This window comes from Leptonotus elevatus, chromosome 18 (genome assembly GCF_054856555.1).
Source record: "Leptonotus elevatus isolate MCC_2025b chromosome 18, RoL_Lele_1.0, whole genome shotgun sequence".
Classification (NCBI taxonomy): Eukaryota; Metazoa; Chordata; class Actinopteri; order Syngnathiformes; family Syngnathidae; genus Leptonotus; species Leptonotus elevatus.
The window spans coordinates 12,181,402-12,196,241 of record NC_141256.1 but is presented as its reverse complement, the minus strand read 5'-3'; the positions used below and the strand labels follow the sequence as shown (position 1 = coordinate 12,196,241).

Below are 14,840 nucleotides of genomic sequence, written 5' to 3'. Positions count from 1 at the left end.
ACTATAGAAACATTTTAATCAAGTACATCAGATAGCACGACTGATTCGGAAGGCTCTGGGCAGATTATATTGACATGGTAGCACATAAGAGGCTCAAATCTGATTGGACAACAAATTTAAAAAAAAAATCTATCCATCCAAAAATAGATTTAAAAAATATATACATTTGATTGTAAATGTAGGTGACATTCAAATTTGACCTTTTTCATCAAACATATGCAAACGGATGTTATTCCCATTCTCCAAGGTCTAAAATAACTTAAATATACCAGTTACTATGCCTACCTCAAGAGCCATGTAGTTTTTTTAACGCTGCAAAATTCGTGACATTATGTCCTTGTTTTCATAATTGTAGCTTCCCAGAGGTTGATGAAAATTAAATTGAAAATGTCAAATTTGAATTGGTCATCGCTTCTGATTTCGTTCAGGCCCTGCTAGCGAACAGACTAAAATGTATTGACTAGATAAAAGTCTTACCTTCTCGCTAACCACGCCAAACCATCGAAATTGAGCATAAATCTTTCATAAAGTTTATTTTCGAAGTGTCAAGTGGCAGTAGAGTCCTTCTCCGGTAGTGTGACGCCTCCATTAAAATGCACGAAGAAGATACTTCCGTGTTGTGAAGGAAGCCCGCCGCTATGCATTCTGGGATACAAAATGTCTCCTGTGGCTGTTAGCTAAGGCTAACTCGCGGAGCATCACTGCGAATAAATTTAAACGTATGCACGTTGTAGTGTTGTCAAAGTGTCTTTGATAATAGCCGTACCGCACTGTTGCCATGGTGAGTAACGATTACCGCCATCTATTAAATGCATTGCGCGCGTAATTTATACAAATACGCTTTTGCGTTTGTTTAGCGATATAGTCTGGGTCACGTAATCTACTGGAGAAAGAACCGTTAAATGCTATGTTTTTTTCTGGTTGATTCATTTATTTGTGTTTCTCCTGGTTATACTTGTTGAGATCACTACAAACTAGCCAAATCAATACGATTAAACAAAGTTAGATAGTAAAGTAAACTATTATGGACAAAGACAATGTTATTATAAGCTGTAAGGGTGTTATGTAGTTTGAATAATATTTTTGTAATAATATTAATCATTAAAATAATGGACTGATTAATAAGATATGATTTACTTATCATGTTAGATGTTTGTAGCTATTGTTGCACCAAATCAGTTTAGATTGCTACTTGTTGTGTTGTCCAATTTCCTTTCCTTGTTTTCCCAAATAAAAACACCAATACAAAAAAAATCAACACTTACCCTAAGACATTCACTCGTTTTCGCCATATTTGTCAAGATTTGTCTGCATAATCAATATTCATCTTCATTCTTTCAAGTCAACGAAAGCGGAGTGCAGAGTGTCCAGTTCCAGCTCTCGGACGGATGACAAGAGCAGAGGCAAGGCTGCTTAAATCTAAATAAAGGAATAAAATAGATTTACTAGGATTTATAATCTACATGCACTGCCAGATATTTTTTGTGCGGCATACCGTTTAGTAATCATTTGTGAATCTTTTACTGCCGGCCAATCATCACGGCATGCTGACTACCGTTCTGTGTTTGCACAGGTAGAGACAAAAAGAAACGTAAACGTAGCCGTAGTAGATCTTCCTCCTCCTCGTCCTCCTCCAGTTCATCCTCTGCTTCATCATCGGCTTCGTCGTCGTCGCCGTCGTCGTCTTCGTCTTCATCGGGCTCGTCGCACTCTTCCAGCAGCAGCCGGAGTAGTTCCAGAAGCAGCGGTGAGTTTTAAGTGGAAGCTTTAATTTAATTGTACTCTTTATTACTAAACACGATTTTTCTTACCAGACTCCCGAAGTAAGTCCAGAAAGCAATCAAAGAAAAGGAAAAAGGACAAACCCAAAAAGGTACCTGTCGATATTATGATTGTTCATTAATTGTCAGTATCCTATTCAAGATGTTGTCGTTTTTTTTTTTTTACCCGCAGCAGAAGGGGAAGAAGGAGAAGCGCCATAAACGTAAAAAGGAAAAGAAATCCAAAGGCGGGGAAGAAAACTCGGGGCCTGTTCAGATATCCAAGGTAGTCCGTGCGAGTTTTGTGTTGAGTTCACTTAAAATGTTTAAAGAAACAGGCTCGTGGCGACGGATCTCTTTGCTTTGTTCCCGCAGTACTTGAAGGAAAAGAAGAAAGGCAGGAAGTACAGCATGATTTCGGGAAAGAAAATCAAAATGAAAGTAAAGAAGTCAAAAAAGGATAAACAGGTCATTTCAGTCTCCTTAGCAGCCACTTTGCTGTTAAAGTTTTGCAATTTGCTCTCAATCATCTGTTTTTACCACAGCGGGACAAAAATCGAGCCGAACTTCTGGAGTTCTTGAACTCTACATTGTGATTCCCCCGAGCGGACACAGCAGCCGACCTCAGGAAAACTACAAGCGAGCTGTCCAGGGGAGGGAAGAAATGTAAATAAAAGGTTGAGGTCAAGCCAGGGCGTGGCCCGCCTTGGAGCAGAGTACACACATACGGATGTTTACCATCTTAACCGATTATTTAAACGTGAGAAACCCAAACAGGACAAGACAAAACTTTCTCTCGACGAACGGATGTTGTAGTACCGAGACTGACCTGTGAGGGGCGCCATGTTGCAGAAGAAGAAAAAAAGAGGCGAAGAAATAAAAGAAGCTCGGCTAACTGTTCGTGGGACTAAATTGAAACTGTTCTTCTTTTCTGTTTTATTGTGGCGAATGCCTTTTTTTTTTTTTTTTTTTTTTTTTTGTAATATGCACACACGCAACGCGATACAACTAAAGTTGTTAAAAATTCCAAATTGACTCCCGAGGATGTGTGTACCCCGTTTTAGAGGGACAATGGGCAGCGCAGTGAGGTGAGGTTCTATGACTGAATTCCGACCAACTTGAGCAGCGTCATTGGATGTTCAAAATTGCTAGGTGCACCTGCACAATCGGAACGGAATCCAATGCTACAAAATAAGAAATCTGCCATACAATAAAAATAATCCTCAGTTTTTGATGGACATTGTCAGAGACTTGTTTATTGCTTGCAGTGCAGGTGTACCTAATAAAGTGGACATTATGTACGCATGTCAATAGCTAGTTTATTCTTCTATCACTGCTTTTTTATTTGTCATCCGTGTGTATTGATATAACAGTTTTGAAAGTGAGTATCACATACTTGAAACCAGTCGGTAACGCCGCCATCTTTTTTCCACCCCCCAGCTGTATTCAGTGTTAATGAAGCTGTGAAACAAAAAAATAGTCTTGTTATTGTTTCAAACCAATTGAACACATTCATGGAGCTGTGTGTCAAAAAAATGAAAATAAAACAAATGTTTTATCGCTTTTCTCCTGTAATATTTTATTTGCAGCACATCTGCACTTGTAGAGAGAAGGAAGGTACAGAAGCGAAGCTTTTAGTTGGCTGACCTTGAGTGGTGGGGGGGGGGGGGAATGTTGCGCGCTTGTTATTGTGCGCTGTGAAAGAGTGAACATTGTGACTCAGACTGATGGGGGCGGGAAATCATTTCCTGCTTAAACATAAAAAATACACAGAAATGATGTGCAATATATGAAAAGCTCGTGTTTTATTTGGAGCAGGATCACATTTTGTGAGATTGGAACTGTGTGTATTTGCATATTGCGGTTTAGGGATGTCTAACTGGTGTTTTTTTTTTTTTTTAAAGAAATTAACTCATTCACTGCCATTGACGGCTATAGAAGTCAAAAATGTATTTAAACTATTTCTATTAGTCCACTTTTGTTAACAAGAGTAGGAAAACCTAGAAAAAAAAATATTGTACATTTAGAGCAGATATAAAATGTGTGCTTAATCATGAGTTAACTATTGAAGTCATGCGATTAATTACAATAAAAAAATTTAATTGTCTAAAGATTATAAAAAATTCGGGGCGTCGGGCGATAACTTTTTTTAATCATTTAATCATTGAGTTGACATTGTTGTTTTCCTGATTTGTTATTAAAAAAAAAAAGTACAATTATCTAAGGAGCTCTTGCTAGCTAACTAGCTAGCTAGTAGCTTCATGAGGCGAGTCCCAGGCCCACAATAGCATACTGCTGGGTTGCCAGTTTGCGCACATAAAAAAAAAAAACTGCTCTGTCAAAATCAAAACAAATGAGAACTATCTTCATAAAAGTGCACATTTTCAAACGTAAACCGACAAGACTTGATTCAAGTCTGAGACGAGCCAAGTCTCATGAATGTCAAGTCATGTGACTCGAATCATAGTCATTTCACTATCCTACTAGACAAGTTTACTGTTGCTTGTCCCTTTGTATCTGAAGTCCGGCATGCTCCACACCCTCTCCTCCCTGTCCGTCCCTCTTTCCACATCTTCCGACACCGTCTTCAGTTCGCTCAGGCGAGCCCCTTCGCCCGAAATCAGGCCTGCCGTGCTGCCGAACGGGTTGATCTTGATGCGGGATCGAAAGTTCACGAGAGACATGCTCTTGGCGCGTTTATTGCCCCACTGGCGAGCTAGCCGCTGGGCCTCCGCCTCCTCCTTCAGTTGCTCCGCAGCCTCCAGGAGGACCGAACGGAAGAGCCCGGACACCTCCTGCACCTCTGGCTCGCCGGCTTGGATTGCCTCGCGGAACCTGTGCAGAACCAAGACAAGAGAAATGCAATGAAATTGTATAAATGCTTTTCTTTTTTTTCTCATAGTGTACAAATAACTATTTAATTTTAAGCTCCTGGCTATTGCTACACAATCGCTATTGTTTTCCTTCGCGAGAACCGTTGACAGTTCGTTGAAAGTTTAAATAAACAGTGCACTTACTTGAGTATAACCAGTCCACAGCAAGATGGCGGCACCTTGGAGCAGAGGTCCTCCAAGCCCAGCCTCTCCCCGGTGCTGATGTTGTAGGACGAGCGAGGCGCGCTGGCCAACCAGCTGTAGTCCACGCCGGTTTTGAGGCGCTGGTACTCGCTCTCCCTCGCTCTCTGCTGCCTCTCCGCCTCCTTCAGCTGCCAGCTCAGCTCCAACATCAGCGTGTCGGTGACCACGTCGGCCGGGTCCCTGCCGAGGACGCGCTGGTGAGGCTCGCTCCAGCTGAACCAGGAGGCCATGGCGCGGTCCTCCTCAAACGCCGCCCCCCCCTCTAGAATATTGTACTTTATAAAAAACATGGAGTAATAAGGAGGAATTAAATGGCAAGTCGACCTTTAACATTTCTTGACAATAATGTGTTATATGTGACCTCACCAGTCAAAACATTTGTGGAATATGAGTTATGAAGCAAAATCCAGCCGAGTGGGCGGCCATTTTGCCACTTGCTGTCAATTTAACTCATTTACTGCCATTGACGGCTGTAGACGTCAAAAATTCATTTGATCTATTTCTATTAGTTTAACATTTTTCCCACTTTTGTTATCAAGAGTTATGAAAACCCAGATTTTTTTTATTGTATTTGAACAGATATAAAATTTGTGATTAATCGTGAGTGAACTAGTGAAGTCATGCGATTAATTACGATTACAAATTGTAATCGCCTGATACCCCTCATTTTTAATAATCTTTTCTTAAAAAAAAAAAATTATGATTATAAAAACAAAAAAAATAAATTTATTATTATTATTTTTTTTTTTTAAAGAAAAGATTATTAAAAATTAGGGGCATCAGGCGATTACAAATTATAATCATAATTAATCGCATGACTTCACTAGTTAACTCACGATTAATCACAAATTTTATATCTGTTCTAAATGTACAAAAAAAAGTGGGAAAAAATGTTAAACTAATAGAAATAGTTAAAATGAATTTATGACGTCTATAACCGTCAATGGCAGTGAATGAGTTAAGACGACATCACAGTTGCTCAGGGCTCAGTCAACGACCAATCACAGCTCACCTGTTTTCTGAAGCTGAGCTGTGATTGGTTGTTGCCTGAGACCCGAGCAACGGGGATGTCACTTACACTCGACAGCGAGTGGCAAAATGGCCGCCTTGTGATATTGATAAAAATGGCTTGATTTTGCTGCTTAACTCATATTCCACTAACGCAATATTAACCATTATTTTGTCTTCATTAGGATATTTGGTATTGGAATAATCACAAAGTATTTAAGAGTCATCATTTACATGACTTTTAATACACATTATGTTACTTGGATTGTTAACTGCATTTCACTACAACAGGCAACTAGTAACTGCATCGGAATAACTTTAAAAGTAACACTCCCAACCATTATTGATGATTATTTGCGGTTCTTTTTTTTGTGTGTTGTAGGTGACTCGGTTATCTACAGTAATATTAGTCATTCTTCGCAGAGGATACCGAATATATGCCTGTGAGCGTTGTTATATTGTCTGTCTCCTGTTAAAAGTGTGCTAATGCTAATTATTAGCCTGTCTATGGCGTTACCCATTAGGCTACATGTTAGCATTAAGCTAGCAGGTTTAATGACAGAGTCATGTAATTGTTTTGAATACGGAAAGTGTCATCTTTGTTTTATGTCGAGTATGATAGCGTACTTAAACAGGAAGTGGCATAAAATGCTTGAACCCTATATTTTAAAGATTTGTTCACTACGCCAAAACTTAGAACCAAAATAACGAATATTTGAATAAAAAATAAATAAAAAATTTGAATGCGGATTTTGCTGCATTGGATGTGCTCGGTTGGGTGTACCTAATGAAGTGCCTTGTGGGGATTATTTTTTTAATTTTATTTTAGATGAAAAATGTCCTCTCTAACATCATCTAACATCCAATCGTCCTTGAATTTAGGTCTGTCCACAAACACACACATGAATGCACGCACATACACACACGAGGCAGCCACGTTGTTTTGTAACTGTCCTCTCTTTAATCTGGAGTTAATCCGGTCACACGATGAGTCTAACCCAAAAACATTCCACATATAAACGTTGTTTGGTTTACTAAATTCTAATCGATATTACTTTTCATGTATTTATTTATTTTCACAGATAGAGCAGATATTGATAGCGACTAATACGATTCAACATGGAATACTTGATAGTCCCATGCAAATGGCATATTTAGAATATTACTAAATGTATTTCCATTGGTACATTTTCTGCATGATTCATACATTTAAGAAATCAAAAAAAGGGGTAAAAAAAAATAATCTTACCTTTTTATTTCCTTGTCAATTTTTTTTTAAGGATGTCACCCACAGCATCCAAAAAAAAAAAGACAAAATTGTGAGTGAAGGCGTCAGTCCGATGTTGTGAGAAGCCTGGCTGTCATGTTATGGATCCTCTCGCTCTCTCTCTCTCTCTCTCTTCGTTATCTTCACCTCTCTGCATACCTCCTCCTCCTCCTCCTCCTCCTCCTCCTCCTCCTCCTCCCTGGAGCCTCACTTGGCCTGCCTTTACTTGTTGCGCTCGGTCGCGGGCTCCAGCATATCCAGCGGGAGTTTGAGGCCCCTGATGAAGAAGTGCTTATGTCCCTTTATCGCCCCCCCCCCACCCCTTGCAATTCTCTGTTGCTATAGTAACCTGCCTAAGCCTATTTGTCCACAACAACCTCCATCAGCTGAGAGGATGATGAAGAGGAAGATAAAGGCGATTTTAGAGAGTTTAAAAAGGGCGGGGGGAGGGGTGGGGGTATTGAAAAGATGATGTAGTGCTTGATCAAACATGCACATGAGGTCGCGCGTATGCAAATGAGCCTCCCCGTGGATAATGAGCGCCCCTGACCCACGGCGGCCTGCGTTATGGAGATGCCACGTTGGCCACATCGCACGTGCACTTCCACCGCGCAGCAACATCAAGTGTTATGTTGGTGTGTAGGTGGAAGCGCGCGCGTGCGCGCGCGCGCAACACTGCAGCATGAACTGTGAACTCTGTTGAATCACAGCACAATTTACAGTACACTCAAAAAAAAAATCGAGAGAGGGAAAAAAAAAGGGTATTTTTGAAATTGTTGCGCAATGCTGCCATTGTTACGGTTCAACTTTAAAAATAGCCACAGGGGATGTCATTTTTTGAAGATGGTGAATCCTCCCAGTAGTCGATCCCAAACGAGAGTACGTCCCCCCAGAACAGATGGGAAGGTATAAGCTGCTGCCTAGAAACCCGAGGTGACCGGCCCTAATCCTTTAAAGTGATTCCCTCACCCGGCCGGCTACAATGTGCTCCACTTGGCCTTCCTTCAAGTAGCACGACTTGGAAGGGATGCACTTACAGTTGACATTCATTATAAGAGGTGCCTGACCCAAGGTCATACACAAAATATTGGAGGACATATCTTTTGGGCGACTATAAAATACATTTAGTGAACACTTTTGTCGCTAAAATCGAAACTACATTGCCATCTTTGCATGTAGGAATAGCCTACACGTTGCTAAATTACACCACATTAGTATTATGAGAGGCGAAAATAATCCGGATATATTAATTTAAAAATATAATGGACAAGAGACTACATGTGTGAATAAGGAAGACTGTACACTTACAACGTAAACAAGACTTCAATGTGCGATTACCCAATCCTTCCACTAGAGAGCAGCGTTTCACCATCTTGACTTGTAGCTTTACTTTCCTGTAAAATATAAAAATAAAAATAAAAAGGTCCAAAATTCGAATTCCTTTTCTCCACCTTCAATTCGAAATAATGTCAAAAAATTCTTATGCCATCCCTATTGAATATATAAAAGAGTAAAAAAAACACGTTTGAGTTAATCAACTATACCAACCAGCCCAACGAAGCGAGATGCTAATGCTAAGTCATAATTTGCTAATTTCTCAACAGATTTCCATGAAGACATATCACACAAAATAAATAAAGTAAAAAAATATACAAATGTTTAAAATTTACTTGCTGGCGTATAATTTCATATTGTTGCTTCTTTTTTTTTTATCTTTGAAAAATACAAATTAATTCTCATAACATAACAAAATGTGATTGTGTTATTGGAACATTACAATTACTGTACGTTCTCAAAAATAGCCAACTTTTCAATATGTATGGTATTGAGGGGTATATTTAGTTTAACTGACATTAGGATTATGAGGTTATATTATATATTTAGTAGTTTGAACAAAAAAACTGTACTACATGCTTATGCGATTACCAAAACCTTCCACTAGAGAGCAGTGTTTCCCCATCTCTGTCATAAAGGAGAACTACTTAATACGCTTGTGGCCATTATTTATTTTAGCTATCTTTTATGGAATCAAAAGGAGAAAAAGGTGTGTCCTCGGGTGTGTTGTCAACTACAAAAACAAACGTCACAATCTCGCCAAAATAAACTGAATTATGCCCCACCAACTGAACATATGGGAATCCTCCAAATCATACATTCTTGATTCTGGCACAGCAGTGACGGCAAAATACAAGGAGGCCGCAGAAAATTTATGACAAGATAGTTAGTGTTTGTGTTTTTAGGACACTATTAATATTTTATATCCATCCTTCCATTCATTCTCAAAACCACTTCTTGTGTTCAGGGTTGCAAGAAATTGGCATCAATCCAAATCAGTGGGTACCACCTGGACTGGTTGCCAGCCCACTGACAGAGCACATATTCAATCAATCATTCCACCATTGTACTCTGCCTTTTACGTGAAACTAGCAGTATCCAAACTATGGCCTTTATGGCCATTAAGGGAGCAAAAAAGGGAGAAGTGAAAGAAGAATCAAATGTGTCAACCAGGCACAAACGTCACCCTTTTTTGTCTCGTTGAATCTGACCCGCCACCTCGAACACATCTTTGCGTAACCCTCGCTGCCACTAAGTTTCATAACGTTTCTTTTGAACGCGACGAGGTTGATACGGAAGGAAGTTCTGGACTAATCACATGACTGCAGAGGAGGAGGAGGAGGGGGGGGGGGGTCACAGATGTGCTGACATCCACTTTTCATTGGCCTTTGTCCAGTTTCCCCTTTTGAATAGAAAAGCCTTATAAGCACTATGCACTGAGGCCTCTGCCATTCCGACACTCACAGCTCAATAGTCACAAAGCTCAATAACACCACGGCGTACATTTCGTCCATGAACTCACTTTCAGTTAGAAACGAGAAAAAACACTTAGCTTAGCAATAGCTTAAATACACACAGCACACAAAAAAGCTAGCTAGTTAGCTTAGGGACTTGATTTGATTTCTCTAAACATTTAAATGAGCAAGAAGGTCTGTGTTTCAATTCCTTTTTACACAACTTTCTGTTTTCTAACAAGGAGTTGAATGGGAAAACTCTTGATATAAAAACCAGAAATAGGCGAATTTTGCGAATACCGACCCTGCTACGCTGTTAGCTTATTGTTGTGTATCAGTTCATTGCTATATGGTGTCAACTGTAGCATCAATGGGAATTGACTTCAGTGTTGCAGCACGACAAGTGAGGCCAATGTCCTGCGATAACGCCGTACTGTAAAAAAAACAAAAAAAACAAAAATAAACCTTGGAGGGAACACTGTTTATGGCAGCAGTGTTGCCTCCAAAGTTTTTTTTTTTTTTTTTTTTGTTTCATCCCTAAAACTCTGACAATCCCATTCAGTCCCCATCGAGAGGGTGCAGACGTGTGGCACTTTTAAATGTAAATGTCATCATGGCTGATGTGTTGATGTTTAACTTTCGGCAGTCTTTTGTTCTGATACCGCTCACCTGACTGATAACATCTGCTTTTTTTTTTCTTTTTTTTTTAATCTTTACTGTATGCAGATATATTCACAAGGGTGGGAAAGGAAACGCGTTTATCATCCATCATCCTTTGTTGCCGTCTTTAAAAAAAAAAAAAAAAAAAAGATTTTTTGATTAGCAGGCAATTAATTATTGCTGATTGGACCTATTCAGCTCTGTGATCAAAAGCATGGGCGGAAGAAGGGATAAATTAGCCAACACTTTTTTCATTCACAACTGTTGACATGTTATTTATTCATACATAATACGTGTATACAAAGTGTTTGTATTTATGTATGAACACTGTGACACGTCAACTTCACATATAATGTAAGCTTATCTTATCTTATTCATAGGCTTTTAAAAAAAAATCATTGTCTGTGCGGGGGGGGGGGGGGGGGTCAAAGTTCCAAAGACAAAGCTTGTCATTTGACTTTTACACAGCAACACAATAATTATTCATCCACCCATGAGTACATATTGCATTTGCGGAATATGAATTAAGCAGCAAAATCCACTTTATTTATTTTTTTGGTCCGTCTCAGGAGGCGGCCATTTTGTCACTTGCTGTCGATTAAAAATGACATTACAGTTTCTCAGGTTAACGACCAATCGTGGCTCAGCTTTAGAAAACAGTTGCGCCGCGATTGGTCGTTACCTGAGCAACTGTGATGTCATTTCCAGTCGACAAGTCATAAAATGGCTGCCCCCCTGAGATGGATAAACACGGGTGCATTTTGCTTCTTAATTCATATTCCACAGATGTGACACTAATTAGAATACATTGTTTAGACTCGTGGGGCTGGCATTGAATAATTTTGGGGGTGACGAACTCCGATGACGAAGAAAGAGAGATAGAGAGAAAAAAAAAGAGCATAGGTTATCCCCATTCTTATCATCGTCATGACGTGGTGGTCAGTGGAGTTAACATTCCAGCCGGCTTAGGCTCCCCCCTTGACTTAAAACTCGAGTTGCCATGTGGTCAGATTAAAAAAAAAAACTCTTACAGAGTGTGGGAGAGGCCAAGGTTGTCTTCCCCCGGCACTTTTAATCCACAATCTCCGAGTCCAAATTTCTTCACTCTAAATGCTTTTTCATTTATTTATTCATTTCTAAGCATTCATATCAGCACCCTTATGCGATATCTTCAGCAAAAAAACAAACAAACAGACAAACAGAAACTATTCTGATAAGTGTCACTTAAGTCATCGAGTGCATCATCATCTGCTAGACAAAGAAACTGTGCAAATGGATGCTCTCATAACCCGCAGATGAGAACATAAACGCCCTCCAGCTACCATATATGGAAACAAGTGCCTTGCCCAAGGGCACCTCAACAATACAGTCCTTAGAAAGAACGTCAAACATTGAGTGTGTGCTTTCAAACAGGACAAACGAGGAATGGGCTCAGCCAAAAGGGGAACAACAGCCACACAAGTCCCATCTGACTTTTTTTTATATCAAGGTTAGCGTAGAAATGACACACATCATTATCTTGAGTAAATGAGTTAATTATTCATTTGAAGCTTTGCGGAGTTGCCAGGCAACCAGCAGAGTCTCCAGGTTCATGGTTCTAAGCCGCAGGGACATTCCGAATCAATTGTGTCACATTGTGTCTGCCAGGATTTCATTCCTTGGCAATGCGGGTCAAGTTGTCACGTTTGAACCCCCCCCCCCCCCCCCCCCCCAAAAAAAGGCAATAAACACATTTTGTTAGCCAAGGTTTTATTTGGCTGCTTTAAGAAAGGTTTGCTTGAATCCCTTTGTGATACATTGCGGGTCCAACTGACCCATTTGATTAAAAAAAAAATCAAATCAAATCAAATCGTAGTCAGCTAGTTAAGAGGGGTTTAATTCAACCCTTGTTACAGTACGGGTCAAATCAACCCGTATAAAAAATAAATACAGTAAATTACAGTATTTTCTGTGCCTAATTTGATAATCTGTTCAGATTTCCTGTCACACTTCTATTAAATTGTCAAACTGACAAAAATCACAAGTTTTAAGGTTTTTTGCTATAACGTTGATGCTAATTTCCATTAGCCCGATTACTGCTATACAATACATGTTAGCATTTAGCTAGCAGGCTTTCGTTCGACGAAATTACATGATTTGGTTGAACATTTTGGTGTTTAAATGCTCTCTTTTTTTATGTTTACAGAAAACTTCAACAGTTGAAGTTTTCTGTGAACATAAAAAAAACTGAACTTCAACTGGTAGCGGCAAATAAAAAGCTTGAAGCATATACTGTAGCATTAAGCTAGCAGACTGGTTGGACGAAAATTACGCGTCACGATTTGGCTGAACATTTTGGTGTTTAAATGTGTTCTTTTATATCAAAAGTAAACTTCAACAGCTAGTACTGTGCTAATGGAAAAGTACAACGGCGCTAATGAATGAAAAGTGAGTTTTAATAAGTGTGTTTTACTACATGTAAATGTGTGTGGGGGTTTACTATGAACTTTAAAAAAAAAAGAAAAAAGCGGGGCGAGGCTGTTCACTCGGCTTTCAGCAACACCAAACAATAACTCATCTTTCTTTTTTTTTTTGCTGATGCTTGACTGTGAAGTCAAATCGGTTCAACGCAAACACGGACGGACGGCATGCTGACTGGCCTTTTCATGTTGCACACGTACACACTAGCCGGAAGGCAAGGTGCAAAGAACACCTGTTGTGAACAGAGAGCGCGTTGTATGCGCGGAAAAACATGAAACAAGTGCATCACAGCAGCAGGCAGGAATGTTGGGTAAAGCCCTGTGTGTGTGTGCATGTTGCCTTTGTAATGACCCCTCGATCCCCCAACACCCCCGCGCTGCCTCAATGTGGCCGCCCGTCGTATGGTCGGCAGCTGTAGCAGATGCTGACCTACAGTTGTAATCATGGCAGTTTTTGGCATGAACAATATGTGCGGCCCCCACGTAAGTCCTGGTCTTGATGCGCTTGGCCACTTCCTTCGTAGTAAAGTACTGCAATTTCCAAATGATTGTTTGTCATTCTTTTTTCGGTGTAATACAGAAATAAATGTTTAAAACAAACCCCAAAAGCTCATGTATGAAATTAAGTGACAAAGACCAAAACGATATTCTATATAATTATAGTTACGACAGTTTTAGTTAGCTTTAGTTTAAGATAGCTTGTATTTTTTTTTCCAATTTGTTTTAAAAGGGAAGTCAAGTCAAAAAAATTATTTACAATATGTTCTATGCGACCCATCTAGTCTAAACACAACATTCTGATTAATGTTTGTGGAATATGAATTAAGCAGCAAAAGTCACCTGTTGTTTTCATATACCTAAGGGAGTGGCCATTTTGACACTTTCTGCAAACTGATTTTTTTTTTTTTTTGAATCTGAGCCCTAAACAACTGTGATGACATAATTATATTAATGGGGTAGATGCCACGGACTTCCGGGCTTTACACATCAGCGTCGTTTCCGGCCACTGCAGGCCGCGTTCCAACACGCGCCCCCCCCAACCCCTGCGCGCCCCCAACCGCGCGCTCCCGCTCATAGGCGGGAGGGCGTCTCGGCTATCTGAAATGCTTCGGACACTGAGACAGACACTACACACTCGCAGCCTCGCACCCGTCGACGGGAACGCGCAACCGAGGGGCACAAAGGCGGAAGCGCAAGTACTGGGACGCGGCCCACACGTCGCAAACCGGAAACTGAAACATAGTTGATGCGTGAAAACCCGGAAGTATCGCCTCCTCCGTGGGCGCATAGAACATATTGTTTTAGTCTTTATTCTTTTAGTTTTCATTAAACATCAGTGACTCACAAATGTTTAAAATAATACATCGTCGTTTTTGCTTTGCTTTTTCTGGATTTGAATCTTGGCTCAGGCATCCCTGTGTGGAGTTAGCATCTCAGCTTCTGCTTGCTTACTCCAATTGTTTTTGTAATACGTGATGGGATTGATCTTGGCAAACATGTTTTTGTTTTCCTGAGGAGAGGAAAAAAAAAACCAGATGCCTGAAGATTTATTTTTTATTGTTTTAATTAACCAGGTAAAAATGTTTGAGAACTAATTCTGATTTGAGTTGTGCCAGCGTGGGATCCGCTTAAAAACAAGACTAACTGTCTTTGCACATCAAAGTTTAGCTGATGTGGCTCAAGTTGCCGAGGACAGAAATTTGGGGTATGAGCCTTGATTTAAATTGAATTGCCTTTAAATAGCACCGATCCAAGTTCAGATAATTCTCTATCAATTCTTATGCAATTCCTGTTGAGTATACAAAAGAGCAAGAGACACG

General features: G+C 39.9%; 2 protein-coding genes across 3 annotated transcripts; one reads left to right on the top strand and one right to left on the bottom strand.

Moving 5' to 3' along the window:
• Positions 1–623: 623 nt before the first annotated feature.
• LOC147158643 (uncharacterized) lies at positions 624–3,323 on the top strand. 2 transcript variants are annotated; one of them, XM_086060423.1, is made up of 7 exons: positions 624–781; positions 1,343–1,403; positions 1,574–1,747; positions 1,815–1,873; positions 1,957–2,046; positions 2,136–2,228; positions 2,306–3,323. In XM_086060423.1, the coding sequence occupies exons 1-7, from the start codon at positions 779–781 to the stop codon at positions 2,354–2,356; spliced, it is 531 nt and encodes a 176-aa protein (XP_085916549.1). In that variant the 5' UTR covers positions 624–778; the 3' UTR covers positions 2,357–3,323. The 2 variants fall into 2 exon arrangements, with proteins under 2 accessions (XP_085916549.1, XP_085916548.1); XM_086060422.1 differs by having other exon boundaries at positions 1,954–2,046.
• A 218-nt stretch (positions 3,324–3,541) lies between these two features.
• On the bottom strand, positions 3,542–7,282 carry rd3 (retinal degeneration 3, GUCY2D regulator). The gene is made up of 3 exons (XM_086060421.1): positions 7,095–7,282; positions 4,778–5,112; positions 3,542–4,595 (listed from the first exon to the last, which is right to left on the bottom strand). The coding sequence occupies exons 2-3, from the start codon at positions 5,065–5,067 to the stop codon at positions 4,244–4,246; spliced, it is 642 nt and encodes a 213-aa protein (XP_085916547.1). The 5' UTR covers positions 5,068–5,112; positions 7,095–7,282; the 3' UTR covers positions 3,542–4,243.
• Between the last annotated feature and the right edge of the window lie 7,558 nt (positions 7,283–14,840).